The 21,242-nt window shown below is 38.5% G+C and overlaps 3 protein-coding genes across 4 annotated transcripts; all 3 read left to right on the plus strand.

Moving 5' to 3' along the window:
• Positions 1-1,192: 1,192 nt before the first annotated feature.
• Positions 1,193-10,295, plus strand: LOC137740148 (GBF-interacting protein 1-like). Of its 2 annotated transcripts, none has more exons than XM_068479962.1 (10): positions 1,193-1,663; positions 3,071-3,114; positions 3,323-3,428; positions 3,883-4,350; positions 4,472-4,651; positions 5,707-6,109; positions 6,790-7,087; positions 7,385-7,543; positions 8,348-8,830; positions 9,416-10,295. In XM_068479962.1, the coding sequence occupies exons 1-10, from the start codon at positions 1,501-1,503 to the stop codon at positions 9,707-9,709; spliced, it is 2,598 nt and encodes an 865-aa protein (XP_068336063.1). In that variant the 5' UTR covers positions 1,193-1,500; the 3' UTR covers positions 9,710-10,295. The 2 variants fall into 2 exon arrangements, with proteins under 2 accessions (XP_068336063.1, XP_068336064.1); XM_068479963.1 differs by having other exon boundaries at positions 5,710-6,109.
• Positions 10,296-13,722: 3,427 nt separating this feature from the next.
• On the plus strand, positions 13,723-16,340 carry LOC137739758 (U-box domain-containing protein 4-like). The gene is made up of 2 exons (XM_068479456.1): positions 13,723-14,117; positions 15,274-16,340. The coding sequence occupies exons 1-2, from the start codon at positions 13,768-13,770 to the stop codon at positions 16,097-16,099; spliced, it is 1,176 nt and encodes a 391-aa protein (XP_068335557.1). The 5' UTR covers positions 13,723-13,767; the 3' UTR covers positions 16,100-16,340.
• Positions 16,341-18,105: 1,765 nt separating this feature from the next.
• LOC137739881 (uncharacterized) lies at positions 18,106-20,746 on the plus strand. The gene is made up of 2 exons (XM_068479615.1): positions 18,106-18,488; positions 18,715-20,746. The coding sequence occupies exon 2, from the start codon at positions 18,759-18,761 to the stop codon at positions 20,481-20,483; it is 1,725 nt and encodes a 574-aa protein (XP_068335716.1). The 5' UTR covers positions 18,106-18,488; positions 18,715-18,758; the 3' UTR covers positions 20,484-20,746.
• The last annotated feature ends 496 nt before the right edge of the window (positions 20,747-21,242 follow it).

Genomic DNA, 21,242 nt, shown 5'->3' on the forward strand with positions numbered 1-21,242 from the left:
CTACTTTTTTGATAATGCTATAAAACCTAAAAGTCGTCTGTCTGACAATTTCCGCTTTCTATTACTAACTTATTCTCTTTGGTTTCTTCCAATAATTGAACATATGTTCATTTTGGGTAAAGAAATATTGGCCAATATATTGTTATATCAAGTTGTTAAGTCTGTATAGTTTTCATTCAGACTTATGAGTTGTTTACGATTTTCAGTTTATATGCGTTTTTATGAACTTGAAATATGATCATGCTTAATTTGAGTGATGCATATTTTTTAGTTGTTTGTGCGGCTTTCGTCTTTTGCTTGTTTGGGCTCGTTGGTTTTGTTGCCCATTTAGGCTTTTGTTGTTTTAGTTGTAGTATTTGAATTTTTCCAATCTGATGAAGTTATTTTGATTAAAAAAAGTATTCACATATTTGAGTTAGGTTTAGCTAGGAGAATGTCTTTCTTCTTGAATTCGAGTTTGGCTCTTCTTGTGCGTGTATCAACGTAGTATAGAATATCATTTTGTTGGGAGAATAAAATCTTATAGGTGGTGGTATATTGTAGATCTAAATGTAAATAAGTGGTATGATACTCAACCTAGAAAAAAAAAGTTATGATTGAATTCGGGATCACATACATTACGAAAAGTGCATAATGCATTCATAAACCCTTTTGTAATTTAAACTATATATTAATAGAACTCTCTTTGTCAACTAAAAAATGATGAAATGATTATTTAGTCTTCTATCATAACAAAAAAGTTAAGGGCAGTAATGTAATTTTATAAAAAAATTGCTGTTTTTTGTTTAAACATCAACAACAAGTGATTTTAACATTTCTAACAAATTTTTTTTTAAAAGAAAAAGAAAACCACTCCCCCAACTCCCCATTCTCTCACTAAGCGTCTGGAGGAATAAATTTGTTTTGAACTCGTTAATTTCAAGCTTCAAACCTGATATCTTTTATAAAAAAGTATTGATGAATATTACCAGACTTGGTTTTAAGTCACAAAAATACCAGACTTGGTTTTAAGTCACAAAAAAATTGCCACTTAATCTCTAATATTAGGGCAAAATTTATTCACACGTGAGAGAGACTTTAGTGCATTTATATGGTTGAATAATTTTTTTTCAGGAATAATTAAAATTAAGAAAAGGGCAAATAAACCAAAAGCCTACACTCAAAAAACACTTTCATTAGCTCCCTGCTCCCTTTCTCCCCTCTCTCTCTCTCTCTCTCTCACAATTCTCCTCCCCCTTTTCTTTCTTGTTGTTGTCTTGTCACAGATCACTAAAAGCCCCAAGCTTATATTTTTCTCCCCTTTGAGATTTTCTTGTTTATTTCAGTACATGTTTTATATAGCGGCCATCTAAAAGCCCCAATCCTCTCACCCTAGCAATTCCTTTTCCTCCATCGAACTCTCTATTTTGTTGTTGGTCAGACTCCATCAAAGTCTCTGTTCTCACATTCTCACATACACTCCAGGTCTTCTGGGTCCTTTCGCTTTGTGGGTTTGCAACCATGAGTGGCGCTGGGCTTAGGGTTTCAATCCCCAACAGTGTGAGGAAGACGATCCAGGACATCAAGGAGATCACCGGCAATCACAGCGAGGAGGAAATCCACGCAATGCTCAAAGAATGCAACATGGATCCTAACGAGACCGCCCAGCAGCTTCTCTTTCAGGGTAACCCACAATTGTGTCTTTTTTTTTTTTTTTCTTTTTTGTTCTTCTGCTTTTGCTTCTCCTTTGCTCGTTTTTCTAATTTGGGATTGCCTTGTTTTGCTTTTGGTGATTTGGCATGATCCGTGCGTTAAAGTTCTGATTTTTTCTTTTGGGTCGTGTTGGTTTGGTGATTTTTTTTGTGGGTTTGATTTGATTTGATTTTTTATTTTGGTTATGTGGGAAGTGGGAAATCAGTTGGGTTTTTGATGTGCTGTAATGGGTTTTCACTGTTTGTGTGTTACTTTTATGACGGCTTAGTTGGATTCTGATATCATTAGGAATTGAGCTGGTTCTATGTTGGTTCTTAGCAATCATGGTCAGGCAATTCGGAGTGATTACGGCAACAGTGAGATGCATTTGTGTAAAATTAGGGTCTCTATTTTACATTAAACTTACGTTTATATTTGGGGTCCAGAAGTAAGCTACAAGCCTACAGCTTTCACTCATTTTTTTTATTGAAGTTGAATACACGTTCTCTGTTTGGAGATTCGGAGAAGAAGGTGAAAAGGAAAGTAAGTTTAGGATTCATTGTCGTTTCGGTTTGAACATTTTGAAAGCTACATTCTTGTAGAAATTAGTTGCATTGGGCACAGTGAAGTCATCTGCTTTGTCATTTCCTAAATTCACTCTCCCTTTGGATGAAGAGAAATAGGAGGATTTTTTTAAGACTATTCAGAGGTTTGTTCAAGGATCCCTGGAATAGAGTTGGATTTTTGGCTTCATTGTGGTCAGTTGTATCCGTAGGGATTTTCCACCGTACTTTAGCTGGTTTCTAGTCTAGTCTTGCCTTGGAGTTGTGAGTGTTCTAAATAAGGTAGTGTAGGTTTATGATGGATATTTGGGGTGAACTTTTGCTCACACTTTTGTGTTATTAATTTCAGTAAAATTGATATACATAAAAGGTTCTTAATAGTATTTTCTTTAGCAGACTGGCGAAACTAATAACGATGTTATAGAACCATGTAGCAAGAAATAGCTTGGCTTTGTTGTGATGGATGGAACTTGTCAAATCTTATTACTGTGAATATCGATAATATGTTGTTGGCTTCTTAGGTTAGTTTTCTGTCTTCTGGTTGTTGTTGAACTGCAGTGTGGGAACACACTCACACACATCAAGCGAAGTTTCCACTTGTAATCTTTGCATACAATTGCATATATTATTCTCCTAGGTTCTCATATTCATGATTGTATGTTGTTGTGCACTTTCTATGTAGTGGCTTCTAAGGAACAAAGGTGATACCATGTTTAATGTATCTGTGTCTATCTCTTCTATGTGAAGGGTTATTGTTATTTAACATTTTTGTTGTTCTTACTCCTTATGTTTATTTTTTTCTTAACTGAAATAAAATTTTGTGTATGAGTATGCAGATCCATTTCATGAGGTCAAAAGGAAACGTGACAAAAGAAAAGAGGTAAGAAATTCTAATCCCAATTTAATTTTTTTCATAAGCCAAATCAGTTAATTTGGGAAACTGGTGGCTAAGGTAGTGAATTTTTAACATGTTCTATTATCAAGCATTTTTTTTAACAAAATTATAATGTGGTTTCAATACACGTATGCTGAGTTGGTTTTTGGTACTTATTATTTTGAATACCAATTAGTTGTCTTCTATCTTTCAGAATCTGAACAACAAAGAATCTGCAGAGTCCCGGTGGAGACCTGGAGGGCAGGGACGGGGGAGTAGGGGCGGTCGGGCAAATTTTGCACCTCGTCATATGCCACATGGTAAGTGACGCTCAAGTTAGATCTTGTGTCGGGATCAATATTCCCTGTATGTTTTCTTTATACCCTAGCAAAACATCTTGGTTCAATTATATCAATTTCGAATGTGTTTGTTGATTAAGATAAAATGTTATGTTTTTGTCTACTGACTATAACTGTATAAACTTTTTCATCCAACTGCTATTTGTTTTGTGTTATTCTAACACTTCCGGTAGAAGGTTGCGTAGTTGTGTGAACTACACCTTTTTCTTTTCTTGGTGTCTCTAGCCATGCGTTGTATGAAATTAAGGGAAAATTCTCTTTTCCTCTTCTACCAATACAATTATATGAGTGCACTTAATAGATTTCAAAATGCTTCTTACATGCTGCTCAACTGTTCCAAAAGTTTGACTTTCATTGTGCCACCAATATCAGTCATACCAGTCAAGCTAACTTTCTTCTGCATACTTCTTGTCAGATGCTGGTGGTGGCAGAAATTCTGGTCCTGCAACAGAGAATGGACCCAGTCAGGGTGCCGAGAAAGGTGTTTCTCCCTCTTTCCCACCCTCTCGTGAGACAAAAAATAAAGAGAGAAGTGTCGATGGGCCTACCAATGTGGCTTTTGGAAGTACTAGTGCTGTGCATCCCTCCCATTTATCTGCTGGAAGTGGTCCTGAAATAAGTTTGTCACCGGTTGGGGATAATTTGGGTAGTTCGGTCCCCCCAGTGGATGCAAAAAAAACCCCCAACATTAAATACGGCAATGAGGACTTGCATGAGCAGCCTGGCCTAAGCTCCAGTAGCAGCTCAGTGTTGCCAACCCCAGCATCTACATTGGCAGCTTGTTTCTCCTCTTCAGATCCAGCACTCGTGCCATCTAATGATTCATGGGTCCCAGGTTCTGTGGGTACAATTAAATGTGAAGTAGGGAGCCATCATCCTGCAGGTGAGTCAAATGTAACTGTTGAGAATATTAGTTTCAAAGACTATCCCCTCCGCCTCTTGTACTGAGTTGTCGGTTATAAGTTTATAACCCATGTTTGCATTTTTGGATGACAATGTAACAGCTTCAGAGGTTGGTAGTTCTCCTGCACAAGTAAAAGTGGCAAGCAAGACACAGGGAGTTGGGAAAAGTCAGCATTCTGAACTTTCACACTCTTCATCTGCATCAACTCATGGTGGTTCCGGGAGTCGGCCCCCATCTAATTACAGTAGCCGGTCCCAACAATTGATTGGCACTCAAAAAGGTATGATATTGGTTTTGTTTGTTTGTTTGTGTGTGAGTGTGTGAAAGTATAAAATCCTATATGCTCTTTGTCATAATGATTGTGTTGTGTCCTTGAAATTGTCAAGAGGTCATGCGGGTCTCTTTCAGACATTAGGGCCTTGTTTGATAGAGAGGATTGGCTTGGGTAGGCCTATTTATAATATTAAAGGTATTAAATGAAGAAATGAATGACAAATCATTATTTGGTCCAACTTGAAGGTTACTCATGAAGAATAGTTGTCCCATTTCAACTTGGACAATAAGGAATTTGTCATTTATTTCTTCCTTTAAAATGCCTTCAATATAGTGAATAGTCCTACCCAAGCCAATCCTCTCTATCAAACGAGGCGTAGAGGTACCGTTAAAAGTTAGACTTCACCTCCAAACTTTCTCCCAAAAATGAGGGAAAAGGGAGGAAAATATGATGGCCTACCTTTTGCTTTTATTATTTTATTGATATTATTTTGCATTATACTATTACTCTCAGCTTAGTATTGGAGTTGTTCTTATATGTTTGAAGCATTCAAAACATTGACAATCATCCTTGAACTTTTGGGTCCTTATGTGCGTGTTAATTGTGGCTTCTGATTTTTGCCCAGCAGTATCTGCTTAACTAAGGTAAACTTAGTCGTGGTCAGAATGGTTGACTGACATTCTTCTGAAAGAGACCCATGGTTAGCTGCTTGACAAAATAGAGTTTTGTCTCTCTGCTTTGGTCCTTATTGCTTAATTCACTTTTAGATGCTTTATTTCTCTTTTGCAAAGAAAGAAATCAGAGTTCGTGCAGTTGTCAATAAATTTGGAGATAATCGGTATCATGATACAGGGTGAATTTCTAACTAATGGAAAAGTGAAATCAATTACAACAGGAATCTACGTAGAAGACATAGTTCCTAAGTTGGTACATACGTTTTCTCAAGAAAAATTACACTTGATGACTAGCTGTGTTCTTATTTGGTTAATAATTTATGATAGCTTTGGACTTTCTCTGTTTTTGTAATTTTTTCTTTTTTTTCTTTTTTTTTCTGTCTTCAGCAGTTGGTACCAATAAAGAGTGGAAACCGAAACCAATCAATTCTGCTGTTGTTCAAGGTCTGGGAACAGCTGGTGCTGCTCCTGCATCTGAGGTTTCTGCCGATTCTGTAGAGGCCCCTTCTCAGTCACAGCTGGTTTCAAGAGTCCTTGATTCGGAAGAAGCAACTTCAAAACTGCAGAGAAAGCTAGAGGAATTACACCTTCCTCAGCGCAAAGTAGTTATTCTTCCAAATCACATACATGTTCCAGAATCTGAAAGAACCAAGTTGAGTTTTGGAAGTTTTGGGGCTATGTTTGGTGTAAGTACTGGCTATGTGGGTTCTCCTGAGAGTGATAAGAACTCAACACCTCACTCTGAGACTTCTCAGGTTGTTGAAGAATCTGTGGAGGAACAATCCTCAAGGTTTGTAGTGATCATTATTTAGTTTACTTTAGCATGATGCTTATGTTAGATGCAATTTCATTTGCAAGGAACTTTATGGATAAAGAAGATTGAATCATTGCCCCAGATATTTGGAGCATGTTCTCTTGTCAGTCTGCTTTTAATTGGCTTGTGTTTGAACTTTGACCTTGGTTGAGACAAATTCTTGACCAATTCCATACCAACTAAAGCTTTTTCACAATCACAGTAAAGCTCCAAACCTTATCCTGGTAGGAAATCTTGAGTTCAGATCTCTGCAATTGCGACATCCCAATATAAGCTGAATTCCACATGTTGGGGTTTAGTATGTGAAAGAGTCCCATATTTGAGGGTGAATATTAGAATATAAAATAATTGTTGATCCAAATTCTAAGAGCTTACGCTTTTGGGATTAGTGGTGAACTAACAAACTTTATCAGATCCTAATTCATCCAATAAAGTTCATTTGCAAGCCATCCCTTTCCCTGCTTCCATCATTTTGTTTAAGCCTGTGCTTGGATCTAACCATTAGAGTGTACTATCAGTAAACACACATGCTTCTGAGCCCTGTATTTCCATCTTTAGTGTGGACCGTGTGGTATATTCTTTTTATTATTATCTTCTAGTGAACCTGTGGTGATGTTAATTTATTACTGTTTGTTTTCCTTTCTTCTTGGATGCAGCAATCAAAATGCATTGGCAACTGCTGATGAAGGTGATTATCCTGATCATCCGCAATCACCTCAAGTATCTGAAAATATATCATCTGGTGAGGGGGAAGTATCATCCAGTGCAGCCGCAGGACACAATGAATCCAAGCATGACACTGCATTGCCGTCTGGAGGCCATCAGTTCTCGGTGGCTCATACCTCTCCGAACTACAGTTTTGGAATTGTGCCCCCAATTATAGGGAGTCAGCTTGCACCATTTGAAAACTCTGAGTCTCAATCACGTGATGTTTCCCGCCTTCCAGGCTTTGTAGTGCGTTCTCAAACCTAAGCTTCCTATACTATCGGATATAGCCATATTGTAACTGCTTATATTTTTTTGCATGGCTTTAATTTCTTATGTCTAGAAGCCAATTTAACTAACCCTTGATCTGAATTAGTTGGAGTGCGAGTTTAAATGTCCAGTGACATTTAAAAGTTCACATGTTGATTGATGTGAAACATTTTCTGCCTGATCTGGTGTGAAAATATGAATTTACATTCCTTGCAAATATAATTTTCTTTGATTTTGCAATCAATTGATAGTGGCTCTAATTGTGTTTGTCAATAGGTGCAACCACCCTTTGACCCAGCAAGTTATTATGCCCAATATTACCGCTCAGGTGCTGATAGTGATGGCCGCCTTTCTCCATTTCTTTCTCCTGGGGTTTCCACCAAGTACAATGGGAATGTTGCAGTATTGCCTCAAAGTTCTCAGTCTCCCCAAGAGGTTTGCACTAATAGCACCTTCATTTTTTTCAAAGTTAAGAGAGTTGATGGTTTGTAATGTAACCACATTGTCTGAGGTCTCCTCGGTACCATATCTTTATAGTTTTAATTGTTATCGATTAATTCTTAATTTGACTCGGTTGCAATTTCCAAAATTTGAGCACCGACTTTTCTGGATTGATTAATGTGTGTTCACTGCTAGGTGTAATTCTTAGTGAGAAAATTATAAAGAAGCCTATCCGGGCATAAGCTGTAGATTTCATCTTAATGTACATGGTCATTACGAAAGTGAGCCTTAAATTATATTTTTTTAAGTCGTAATTCTTTCCGTGTGTAGGGAAATCACCAATAATAACACCTGATTAATTTATTAATCTTTAAAATTTATGTTGTTCAGATATCTGATGTTAGACAATAGCAACTTTTTCATATTGTCAAGTATCAACGAAAGATACATGTAAGAATGGAACAAAGGTGGCATACTGAAGCACGTAAATATCTGATGTTGACATTAGTAGTCCATTCAGTTGTTTTTTTCTTTTATCATGAAAAACTATGGTGGGCCTAGAATATACTTGTGAACGATATTGCAAAAATGTGTGTATGTTGGAGTTTGCTCTTCATCGGGCAGGATTAGTAATAAATTTCTCTGTTGGTAGTAGCTCATTTTCTTAGATAGGATGAAGTAGGGTTATTTTATGGATGTATTTACCTGTCTTTCCGTGATGTGTGGATGAACATAAGTAACGTGTTGCTTTTTTAAGATGCTTCCCGTATTCTGATGATATTTAATGCCTATTTTCAGGGCGGGGTTCTATCTGCAACCGGCCCAACACCATTGGTGACACAGGCTCCTGGGCTTGTGCAAAGCACTCAGCAGCCACTTCCTGTCTTTCGATCACCAGCTGGGATGCACTTATCTCATTATCCTCCTAACTATATTCCCTACAGTCACTACTTTTCCCCATTCTATGTTCCACCTCCAGCCATCCACCAATATTTGGGCAATGGTGCATTTCCTCAGCAACCTCAAGCCGGTGGTGTGTATCCAGCTCCGTCAGCAGCAGCAGCAGCCGCAGGAGTTAAATACTCACTTCCACAATACAAAACAGGGACTAATACAGGGAACTCCGCTCATATGGGAATGGGAAGTGGTTATGGGCCATCTGGTTCTACCCCGGCTGGTTATAATCAGAGTGCTCCCACGACAGCAGGAAACTCTACTTCTAATGAGGATCTTGCCTCATCTCAGTTCAAGGAAAATAATGTATACATCACGGGACAGCAGGTTGGTGTTTATCTTTTCCCTCGTTTGTGATGTCAAATATATTTGTAGTAAAAGATTAGAGCGTGATCTATCTTAATTTGTTTGCTACCTTGGTGAATTTTATTTTGACAGAAAGGAACAGTAGGATGTTTACAAAGCACATATCTCAAATGCACTTTTTTAGCTATAATTTTTGTATATTTTGTTTTTATTTATATTAACATGACAGCTTAATTGAATACTCGCTTTCCCTTTTATTGAATAGATTTCTTTAAGTTTGATATGATTGATTTTTTTTTTAACTTTTCAATGTAGTTAACTTTCTCGATACCTGACAGAAAATAAAACTTTATCTATGTTTTTATCTCTTCTTTGTTAATGTTCTCTAAATAGTAAATAACTAAATACGTTGCAAATGGTTGTGTACTTTTTAATTTACCGTCTTATGAATCTGTAAAAGATAATCATTGCTAAGTGGTAATATTTTATAGTATCGTAGAGTGCTGGCTTTCCATCTTTTGTGTTTCTTAGTGCATCAAGTCCTGCCATTTTCCCCTTGATACCGAAATCATTGTTGCATGATATTTACAAATTGCTTTTCTACAGAGTGAAGGATCTTCTGTGTGGGTTGCAGCACCTGGCCGAGACGTATCCAGCTTAACAAGTTCGTTTTACAACCTTCCTCCTCAGGGTCAGCATGTGACTTTCACCCCAACGCAGGCTGGCCATGGTACCTTTGCTGGTCTCTACCACCCTGCGCAAGCAGTAACAGCAGCAACTGTTCATCCACTTCTCCAACAGTCCCAGACCATGGCCGGGGCTGTTGACATGGTGGGACCTGGGGGCAATGTTTATCAACAGCCTCAACATGCACAAATGAACTGGCCGAGTAACTACTGAAACATTTTGTAAACTTCGAAAGAAGAATATCTTGGAAATTATTTTGGGCAACTCCAATTAGTTTGGGTGGAGAGAGGCATAAAGAAGATACGGAGTTGGCTTAGATTGAGTGTAAATCTGTGGAAGGAGGCTGGAAAAAAAAAGGAATTCGCCGATAGTATCTTCTGATTGTTTTAAGGACATAAAAGGTGCAGTCCACCTGTAACTGATATTGACCATTTTAGCTAGTCAGGGTAGGCATGGCAGGTCGTCTTTTTTCTTGCGCTGCTTTATGGTGTTACCATTTTTTCCGTTTTCGTAGTTTCGAGTCCTATCTGTCCTCTTCCCTTCAGTTTGTTCTACTTTACTTTTTGAAGTTCTTGAACTTAGAATTTGCCGATGAGTGGTGAGAATCTCTTTCCTTCTCTCTTTTATATCCGAGGTCTTATAGGTTATGGAAGGTAAGATTATAGGCTGCTGAAGAATTTTTTGCATTCCATTGTCCTCGTCTTCCTGATGTCTTACCTGTAAAGTGAATTTTGATAGCGAGAAACATCTGTATTGAACTGTTGTATTTGGTATAACAGAAGCAAACATGTCCATTCTATTAGTCGGCCCGGGTTTCGATGATGCTTCTCATAGTTTGCAGGCTTGCAAGTCGAATACTTTGTGTTGGATGGAGAAATATGCAACTGAATTCAGATAATATTTGTGCAGAATGTTCACCTTCTGATATGTGCTACGTACGTTCTTTGTATTTTCCACATGCTGACTTCTGTGTCCAGACGCGTTTCTGCACACCAAAGAGCTTGATGATTGAACAGCGTCGTCGTGCTTGATTGGTGGTATGATCGACCGGCGCTCATGGCAGAGAAGCCAAAGTTTGATGCCGTTTGATCGGATAGCCCGTCCAGGTGAGTTCAATTTAGTACGACGAGTTCGATGTGGCGTGACCTAAGTGCCTGCTCGACAGTATAAACTATTCCTTGAAACATGCCTGCCGGTAGCCGACCCTATCGGTCCGCGGATTATCCTTCGCTTTCCTGGCATTTGACCTTTTACTTGTTTAACGTTGTTAACTTCCAACTGGCCCAATCGGGGCGTACTACGAAGTTTTGGTTCTTGTTTTCATCGATGTCAACTGTGTTAAAAGGAAGCCAAGTGTGATCGATGTCTGACTATGTAGAACAATAGCCAAGCCACCATGTTCCATAAGTTTCTCAACGACCGTAAACTCAGACCGTTCTCACGGCGGATGCAACCCCCAGAAGCAGAGCCGGAGGTGGAGGAGTACGGTACTTCTACCTTGAAGATTGTCCATATCGGTGGAGGTGTTGAGAAGTACTACATGGCTACTCCTGCGGCGAAGATACTGGAGAAGCACCCCTCTTTCTTGCTGGCTAGGCCTGAGGTTTTTAGGCGGCCTTGGGACTCGGTAGTTAAACCTAATGAGATCCTCACGCCCGGTGAGAAAGTACTCCTTATTCCTCACCGAGCTGTGAGGAAGCTCCGGCGTAAAGTAAGAAAACCTAACAAAGAGCTTTCTGTCAACTCTTTTGTATCTCAATCTTCCATGGATGTCTCAACCGCAGCTGAGACAATTTTGCGCTGGAAACAAGGTGCGGCGGTTGGTGAGCTAAGTGACACTTCTATTTGTAGTATTCTCGGAAGTAAGAGGAGTGTAGGCAAGAAACATGTGACATTCACTGGCATTGATGTCAAGCACCACGGTGGTGAAACCGAGCATTCGAGTGAAAGCTCGAGCGCTCAATCTCACCGAAGGAAGAGGAGGGTCCGAAGTGCCAAGATATGGCAGCCGTCGCTTATAGCAATCACAGAAACTCGTGAGAATGATCATGTGAAGAAATATGAGTGATGTTGCCCTTCCCCTTCACCATAGAGAGTTTAATCATAATCATATAATCTTGTTTTTGTTTATTCAATGATAGAACAAGTTAACCATAAATTGTCGGCCTTGGCCGTTTAGTCTAATGAGTCTGAGTTCAAAAACCATGGACGATAGTTGTTAAATAAAAAGAAAGAGTATTACATGTTTCTGTGGGCTTTTTAGTTTGAGTTTGGAGTTGTTTCAATCTTCTTTTAGTGCATTTCCAACATAAAAACAATTAGTATGATCTGAATATATTATAATTTCTAATAACATAGAACATCAGAGTATATGACAACATAGATTTTTCAAAAGTTATAGTGGATAGAGTGCTGGGTTTCCGCCCACATGTCTCGAGTTTGAAACTCTCCCTCTTCTTAAATTATTATAATAATTTCGAACTTTCTTCCCGATAATAAAATTTAAAATAAAAACTCTTGCTTGCCATTTTGTTTTGGTCCTCTTTAACAAGAAAGAATCATTTGAGCATCCAACAATGTCATATGTGGCATAACACATAGAATGTGCTAATTCCTTGTGTCTTTTGCATAAGTACCATTTTTGACATGACTGAAACAGAAAGTTCATTCATTTCGTTGGAAAGAATCGAACTTATGTCTAAGTATGATATATTATCGAATATAATTATTGAACGCGTGTTGAAGAATTTTAAACCTTAAATTTAACGAGTGGAACCAAATCACTTAGAACGATTTGCTAATTGCATTGGTTTACTGTAAATAAGAAAAAAAATAGTAATTTTCACACACTCTTTTACATCTCTTACACGCTCCTGTTAATTTTGTCCATTGATTTCATTTAATTCATTCAATCTGACAGCCGAAAGTTAAGAAGAATGTATAAAACGTAAGAATGAATATTTAAATAGCACCACCAATATGGTCCTAGCATGGTAGATCGTTATGGTTAGTCTTAATTTTTTATTTTATTTTATTTTGTCAGTCTCATTTTTTATGATTTTGTGAAAAAGTGATACTTTTATATAAAAAAGGGACAAAGGAAATATTCCAAATAAATTGTTTAGAAAAAGGAGGGGAAATAGAAATGTTTTGTTTTGTAAGTTTTAAAATATAAGCAAGAATCGTCGGTAATTGTATTGGTAGGTGTAATTTGGACGGTTAGTGGTTGTCCTTACTCGCCTTTTTGTCTTCCCTCTATGTATTCTTCCGACCACAAGAATATTTTGTAGAGCACTATGCCTATCATTTTAATAAATCAATTCACTTTCTTTTTTAAGAAACAAATCACCTTACTTTTGTATTAATATGAATTTACTTATTGTCAATACGATCTCTTTTTTGGTTTGAAGAATCTTCGGATATATTATATGTGACCATTTTTTATTTATTGTAATCTTCTTTTAACTCTAGGATTAGTTTAGTAACGAGCAAAGGTTTATAATTCATAACCTAAGTTCAAATTTCCACATATGCATTTGTTGGGGTCGCCAACTCTGCTTTAACATATTATTTGACATGAGAATTGAAAATACGGTGCTAATTCATGTTGTACAGAAGCTACTTGAGAAGAATGATTGTTTTGTTAGACATATTATTTGACATGAGAATTGAAAATACGGTGCTAATTCATGTTGTACAGGAGCAACTTGAGAAGAATGATTGTTTTGTTAAGAATGTGTCGTGGGTTCCTCCTATATTAAAAAACATTATAATGCTCTTTGATATCTAATATCCTATCGCTTATCCTCTAAATACAAATCACTTTAATTTGTTGAGCTAGTTGAATAAGCCTCACATCCAAATCAAATGGATTACCTTCACTGCACATTTAAACACGCATTATCAACTCAGGTCAATATATTTTTAGAAGTTACCGTTATCATTTAAAATTTTAAATATTCTGTTACACACGTGTGAACAACTGACGTTAACATATCTTTTATAACATTGATGATCATATTGTATTCCAATTTTGGTGTATATCATATTAAATTTGACCCGTATTGTTTTCCGTTTTTGAAAAATAATCCCTTTTGTTTAGGAATTTCATATATTAATGCATTTTTATTGGAAAAGAGAAATTAAAAAAAAAAACCGAAAAGATTCTTCACCCAAAAAAAAAGAAAAGATAAAAAGAAAACTCCTCAATAACAGAAAGAGAAACTCGTGTGCTGTAGAGAGAGAGAGAGAGAGAGAGAGAGAGAGGAGAGATGGGGGAGGAGGAGCAAAGCTCAGTGGGAGTGGAAGGAGAAGAAGAAGAATTGGCAGAGAAGGTGGGGGAGGCAGAGACATGGAACCAAAGGAAACAAACCCTTATACTCGAAATCTCCTCAAAGCTCATCCATGGCGATCTCGAATCCAAGATTGAAGCCGCCAGAGATATCAGAAACTTGGTCAGAAAGTCTTCATCTTCGTCCTCGTCCTCGTCTTCCAAGACTCGCTCGAAGCTGGGCGCGGCGGGCGTGATTCCGCCGCTGGTGTTGATGCTCTGCTCTCCTAATCCGGATGCGCGCCAAGTTTCCCTCCTCGCCCTCCTCAACCTCGCCGTCCGAAACGAACGGTATTCGCTTCTCTGCTTTTGAATTTCTCTCTGTTTATTGACTGGTGAGATTTTAAGGATTAAGAATTGCTAATTTTGGCGGTGGGTTTTGTTTGCTTTGTGTTAATTTCGGGAAAGATTGAAACTTTATGTGCTCTGTGATTGTTTTGTGATTAGAGAGGAAATTAGTTGATATGATATGGGTTTTATGTGTTTTTTTGGATTTTGATTGCAAAAATGAAAATAATTGCTCACATTTATAGCAATTAAATGGATTTTGATGAGGTGATTATCAAAAAAAAAAAAAAAAAAATGATAAGTTTGTTGGTGATTTCTTGATTGAGATTAGTGAGTACGAATCGTATTTGTCCATAATTGTGTGGATTTGATCACTTCGTTATTTACTAGCTGAGGGAGGGTGAGATGCAGAAGAACTAGATGATAGTGAATTTTTCCGTTGTTTGGTAACTGAGGAAGTTGGGGTTGGGCCAAAGAGTTGATACTAAAAACGGTTGTTGATTTCGGGAAGAATTAGGTTCCTGTCCGTTCAATTTACGGAAATTTCTGCCTCAAGGTGGTTATTAGAGGGGGAAAAAATGGAGAGAAAGAACATAGCTTGAGCATGTCAAACTACTTGAGGAATAACTTTTTTTGACAAAGTTTTGATCTCCTTGTACTGATACACTGGAGGATCCAACTGGATCTTGAAACCCTTGTTGCAAATGAGATGGAATGCCCAAGGCTTGACCAATCAGATGGCTTTGTTTGGATATCATATCTGATTGAAGGGTGTGAGGCCGCGGGTTCATTTTTGTCCTTGTTTGTTTCTTCATATACGTGGCAATGAAAACTTATGTGGTAGTTAATAGAGAGAACTTTATTCCCAAAGTTAAAATATTATCTCCCTCTTAATGCTTCACAAGCATCGTGATAACAGAAAATCACCTTGGGTCACGGTTATTGCGCTTAAATTGTGTCCTCCAGTTCTTTTCTTGTCTCTTTAATGTGGGGGATTCTCCTCAACTGTAATCATGTGAATTCACAGTTATTATATATGAATTTAAAGTGGTCCCAAGTTCTGCAATCGTTTGCTCTTTGGTCATTACCCTTGTTTTAGGTTATGGCATTTACTTGTATAATATTCACCATTATTGGTTCCTTGTTTGATGCTAATTAGGAATAAGGTCAAGATCATGATGGCTGGAGCCGTCCCCCCTCTTGTTGAGCTCCTCAAGTTCCAAAATGGTAGTTTAAGGGATTTAGCAACTGCAGCAATCTTAACACTCTCAGCTGCTGCACTGAACAAGCCAATCATTGCAGACTCTGGTGCTGCGCCTCTCCTGGTTGAGATCCTGAGCTCCGGAAGTGTTCAAGGAAAAGTTGATGCCGTGACCGCCTTACACAATCTCTCTACCTGCAAAGAGAACTCAACTGCTATTCTGGATGCTACAGCTGTTCGTCCTCTCATCAACCTTCTCAAAGAATGCAAAAAGTACTCCAAGTTTGCCGAAAAGACTACTGCCCTTCTTGAGATCCTATCCAACTCTGAAGAAGGGCGTACTGCAATCTCAAACTCAGAAGGTGGGATATTAACCTTAGTAGAGACTGTTGAAGATGGATCCCTAATCAGCACACAACACGCGGTTGGAGCATTGCTTTCCATGTGTCAGAGCTGCCGCGACAAATACAGGGAACTCATTCTTAATGAAGGTGCAGTCCCAGGTCTTCTTCGACTGACAGTAGATGGCACAGCTGAAGCTCGGGAGAGAGCTCGTACGCTGCTAGACTTGCTTAGAGATTCTCCCCAGCAAAAGAAATTGGCCTCCTCCGTTCTGGAGAGAATTGTATACGACATTGCCACTAGGGTCGATGGAGCAGACAAAGCAGCTGAAACTGCAAAAAGGTTACTGGAAGACATGGTTAAAAGAAGCATGGAGCATAGCATGGACCGAATCCAGCAGAGAGCTGCATCTTGTACACCTTCGGATACTCAGTCTACGTAATTATTTTGTTTGGCGGTAGGAGTTTCGCAAATCACTCGGTTAAAAGAGTTTTAATCTGAATCTATGTATTTGTTTGGGCAGTTAAAACTCTGCACCCTGCTAATTCACCCTCCAGGATGAGTTAGAAATTACTGGAGTTGAAATGTTGGATTGGAGTAGGGGTGAATTGTGAGTCCATTGTACATCTCAAACTTTGTTCATGTGTATATATATAAAAGTCACTCTTTGATATTTTAGTGCACATTTCTTCTGACCACAAGTGAAAGCAAATTCACACATTTACCCTTGCACCGGAGATTTTGTCTTCAACTCTCCCTCCAAATCCATCTCTTTCGATAAAATGAGAAAACTATATAATTGAAGATCGCTTGTATTCAAAGCAACCCCAAAGTTTGACATGTTCAATGGGGAAAACTTGCTTTTGACGAGAATGTTACTGTGCCGTTGTCCTAAACCTCGGTCAATCACGCATTGGGCATTTTAACTTTGACAATGTGATTGACTTAAGATACCGCAACAATAACATTTCTCGTATAATGGGATGTCCTTGTGATGTTATCTCAAATCAATCACGCATTGTCATGTGTTTTAACTTTCTCACATGAAAATGTGCGATTCACTCAAGAGATTGCCCCCGGTAACATTCTCCAATGACCCTAGTAACATTCTCCAATGATAGTGTTATCTCAAAACAATTATGTACTGTTATGTGTTTTAACTTTCTTACATGATAATGTGACCCATTTGAGAGACAGACACAATTAACATTCCCCATGTAATGGTAATGACATGTTGGATCTTGTAAGGCACAATTGTCCCATATCGACCAAATACTTGAGCAAATCCATATTTATAAAAGTGATTGAAAAGTTATGGGCCAAAGTCATGGACCATGTGCCTTGGATTTCGGTACATAAGTATTGTTTTTGTTTTCTATGTCTAAGTTTTTTTTCCGAAACGATAAAACTATTTACTGAAAACAATCAACTTTTTTGAAAGAATAACAGATTGAATTTAAACAGTCATAACTGTTGATGCCAAATATGGTTGTAGTATAAAAAACATAATGAATTAATTTGCAATGTTTTCCTTCTATTTCTTTCATTGAGAAACATGCCTCAATTTGTCAAGAATCCAAGTTCGAGTGAAAGAACTTAGATTAGATAGTTGTATTATGCATGATAGGCGTCCAAGAACTACTACACAGGTGTGGGGACGTAATAGTTGTATCCTGCATGATAGACGTTCAAGAATTACTGTAAAGGTGTGAGGATGTGTTTCTACAAGCCTATCTTCGAAAAACCAAGTTAGTATATTTGTTCTGATTCTAGTTACAACTTCGCTTACATTTTCATATTTGTGATTAAGTTATATAGTTCAATTTGATTTATGTGTGTGTGTATGTATCATCCATATGTGGTTGGTTCAAACATGACATTGTGACGATATCTTAAACCAATCACACACTATCATGCATTTTAATTTTCTCTATCATGCGTTTTAACTTTCTTACATAAAAATGTGATTAACTCAAACTACTGCTGTAATATCATTCGCATTGCATATAAGTCATCTCTCATTCTCTTGGCTCATGTGGCAAGGCTGGGATCCATTCCATCCTGTACTTTAAACTGAAGGACAGTCTTCTATTTAGTACCACATAAAGCCTTATCCACCGCCCCCTTAAACAGCAAAGGCACCGACCTAGATCCACCCCAAATTTAACAAAACTCCAACATTTTCACCAACCCTTACAATGTCACATCATTTTTAGGTAAAAAAATTGTTTATCCAGTAATTAAAAGGGTTGGTATTTGAGCTTAAAATACATCATTAATTAAGTTAATTAATTAATTACTTTCACTATCACCTTATTAGTTTTTGCTAATACTGATAGTGAAAGCCATTAATTAATTACTTAAAATTACATATTTGCCACTGTCGGTGTGTCTGCAGTTGTTTAACTGTGAAGTAGACGCTTCCCTAATAAACACCGGACTAATTAAACCTGGATTAGTTACTCCCGGGTGCGCACTACGCCGAACCAGTCATCGCCTTCCCGTAATAGACACCGGACTAATTAAACCGGGATTAATTACGCCCGGGTACCCGTCGACTCCTTCCACGCAGCTGCATCCACCACGTGGCCATCCTAACAGATAAGCGCAGTACGCCCCCTGCTCAGTCTAGCACTGGGCGATATAGTTTTATAGTCATCACAATCGTCCCTCCTCGCTGAAAGGTCAGAGAATTTGAGGGAGAAAATCCAGCAGCTGCCCGCACTTCACACTCGCACTGGAGAAGCCAAGTCGATAGAGCAATGGTGACGAAATGAAGCTTTCCCGACGGTTCTAGCTTCATCTCTCCGTGTGAGAACCGGCGAAAGAAGGTAAAAATCTTTGCTCATCTGCTAATGTTTTGGCTTCGTACATTGCATCGATTCGTAGATCTCCAAAACCCCACTTGGAATTTGTTCAAGGATCTGAAAATAAACAACCTAAATCGAACAAAATCTTATCTTTTTCCAATCCCATATAGTTTGTTTCTCCATTTTATTTTACTGAAGCTTCGTTTTTGTGTGGTTTGGTGATCTGGGTGGTTGTGTTTTGTGGTAGATTGTTGGTTGGGGGGTTGTGGAAGAAGCTTCTGGTTCAGAAAAATGATGGGTCGGTCTCCGTTTGCTAGAGCTGGGGGGTTTAGGCCTGAGAATTTGGGTCCCAGTGCCCTTGCCTTGATTAGGAACCTTTGCTTTACGTTTTTTGTGCTGGGAGTGTTGATCTTTACTATCATTGCCGCCACCTATGAACCTGAAGACCCGTTGTTTCACCCGTCGACAAAGATCACTACATTCCTCACATCCAAATCCAATGCCACTTTCAAATCCGATGACACTGTGGTCAAGACTGGTGAGAATTTCTTGGCTCCCAATCAAACAGAGATTGGCAACTTTATCAGTATGACTGATGTTGTTAACTTGAGTGAGGGCGATAACTCGATCACTCAGAATTCTGAAGCAGAATCTGCTAGTTGTGAGGGTCCCATTGATTGCAGGGACCCGGAGGTGTTCCATTTGATGATGAGGGCCACCATAGAGAAGTTTAAGGATATTCATTTTTACCGGTTTGGGAAACCAGTGCAGGGTTCAGATGGTAACAGTTGTGATATGGCATGGCGGTTTAGGCCTAAGGAAGGGAAGACTGCTTCTTTTTACAAGGACTATCGGAGATTTAGCATTTTGAAGTCTGAGAATTGTACTCTTAGTGTGGGTGATATTGGAGAGTACCATACTGGAGTAAATGCCAGGAAGAGGAAGAAGAAGGCCGGGTTTGATAAGCAAGGGAAGACAGAGGCCGGGTTTGATAAGCAAGGGAAGACAGAGATGAATTCTTTGCCAGTTGTTGGGGAGGTTGTGAATGATACCCTACCGGTGGTTGAGTCTGAAGGTTCATTCAGTCATGGGAAGTACTTAATTTATAGTGGTGGTGGAGATAGGTGCAAGAGCATGAACCATTACTTGTGGAGTTTCCTGTGTGCTTTAGGTGAAGCTCAGTACCTGAACCGAACTTTGGTCATGGAATTGACTCTTTGTCTGTCTTCGATTTACACTTCGTCGAATCAAGATGAGGAAGGGAAGGATTTCAGGTTTTACTTTGACTTTGAGCATTTAAGAGAGTCTGCATCTGTATTAGATGCAAAGCAGTTTTGGACAGACTGGGAAAAATGGCAGAAGAAAGACGGTTTGGGTATGCATCTTGTAGAGGATTATAGGGTCACACCTATGAAACTTAATGATGTCAAGGATACTTTGATTATGAGAAAGTTTGGATCTGTGGAGCCAGACAATTATTGGTATAGGGTGTGTGAAGGGGAGACAGAGTCCGTAGTACAACGACCATGGCATTTGTTGTGGAAATCGAGAAGGTTGATGGATGTAGTGTCTGCAATTGCATCAAAGTTGAACTGGGATTATGACTCTGTGCACATTGAGAGAGGGGAGAAAGCACAGAACAAGGAGCTTTGGCCTAACCTTGATGCAGATACTTCACCTAGTGCACTTCTCTCAACCCTGCCAAACAAAATTGAAGACGGAAGGAACCTCTACATTGCAACAAACGAGCCAGATACATCTTTCTTTGACCCTTTGAAAGACAAGTATACCACTCATTTCCTCGACGAGTACAAGGATCTTTGGGACGAAAGCAGTGAGTGGTACTTTGATACCACTAGGCTCAACAATGGAGTCCCTGTTGAATTTGACGGTTACATGAGGGTCTCGGTTGACACAGAGGTATTCTTGAGAGGGAAAAAGCAGATAGAAACTTTCAACGATCTCACCAAAGACTGCAAGGATGGTATCAACAGTTGCAGCACCGCGACCAGCTGATCCCCGCAAATTAATTTTCAGACTTCGCCATTTGCTACATTGCTGATATCCACGTGTACTGTTTAGCTATTTTTCTGTTCTGCATTTGAGAATTTGTAAGCCTAAACTGATTGTTTTAGAATTAAGTAGCTTTTGTCATGAGTTTCTACTTGTAGAAAAAGCACTATCAATATCCATCACTTCGAATTTCAATAGTGTGCACTTGAACTACGGTTTTGTTTGATGTCAATGTCTTACTTATTGAATCATGTGATCTTCTTGTGTGGTGTTGTTCCAGAATTCTTTTTCTTCGATAAATAGTTGAACTTTTTCTTTTATTTTGGTTCTAGATTTTTAATTTCTTTCCAAGTAGCGAGTTGTTACTCGCACTCCCGAAAAAGGTGTGAAATAAAATAAAAAATGGAATGCAAAATAACTAATTTGAAGTGCTAACAACGATTCTCGACATCAATAGAAGTTGGGAGTACTGAAGGCTCCCTTCATGGCCTTCCTCTTTATCATTTGTTTGGTCACATGCCAACTTTCCATCCTCTTCGATCTTTTACCTTGAGGGAGGACATTTAGCAGAGAAGGTAAGTACCAAGTTGCTCGTGCTTCTGTTAATATTATTTTACTTTCACTTTTTGCACTCTTAACTTTATGGTCATTAGATTTAATAAATCAAAGGAAAAAAAAAATGGTAAATCAAATGATTGAAGAAGGTATAAAGGAGAAGAGCGGAAACCATCTTATTTTAAAGGCTGATGCTATCCATACATC

Source organism: Pyrus communis, chromosome 7 (genome assembly GCF_963583255.1).
Source record: "Pyrus communis chromosome 7, drPyrComm1.1, whole genome shotgun sequence".
Taxonomy (NCBI): domain Eukaryota; kingdom Viridiplantae; phylum Streptophyta; class Magnoliopsida; order Rosales; family Rosaceae; genus Pyrus; species Pyrus communis.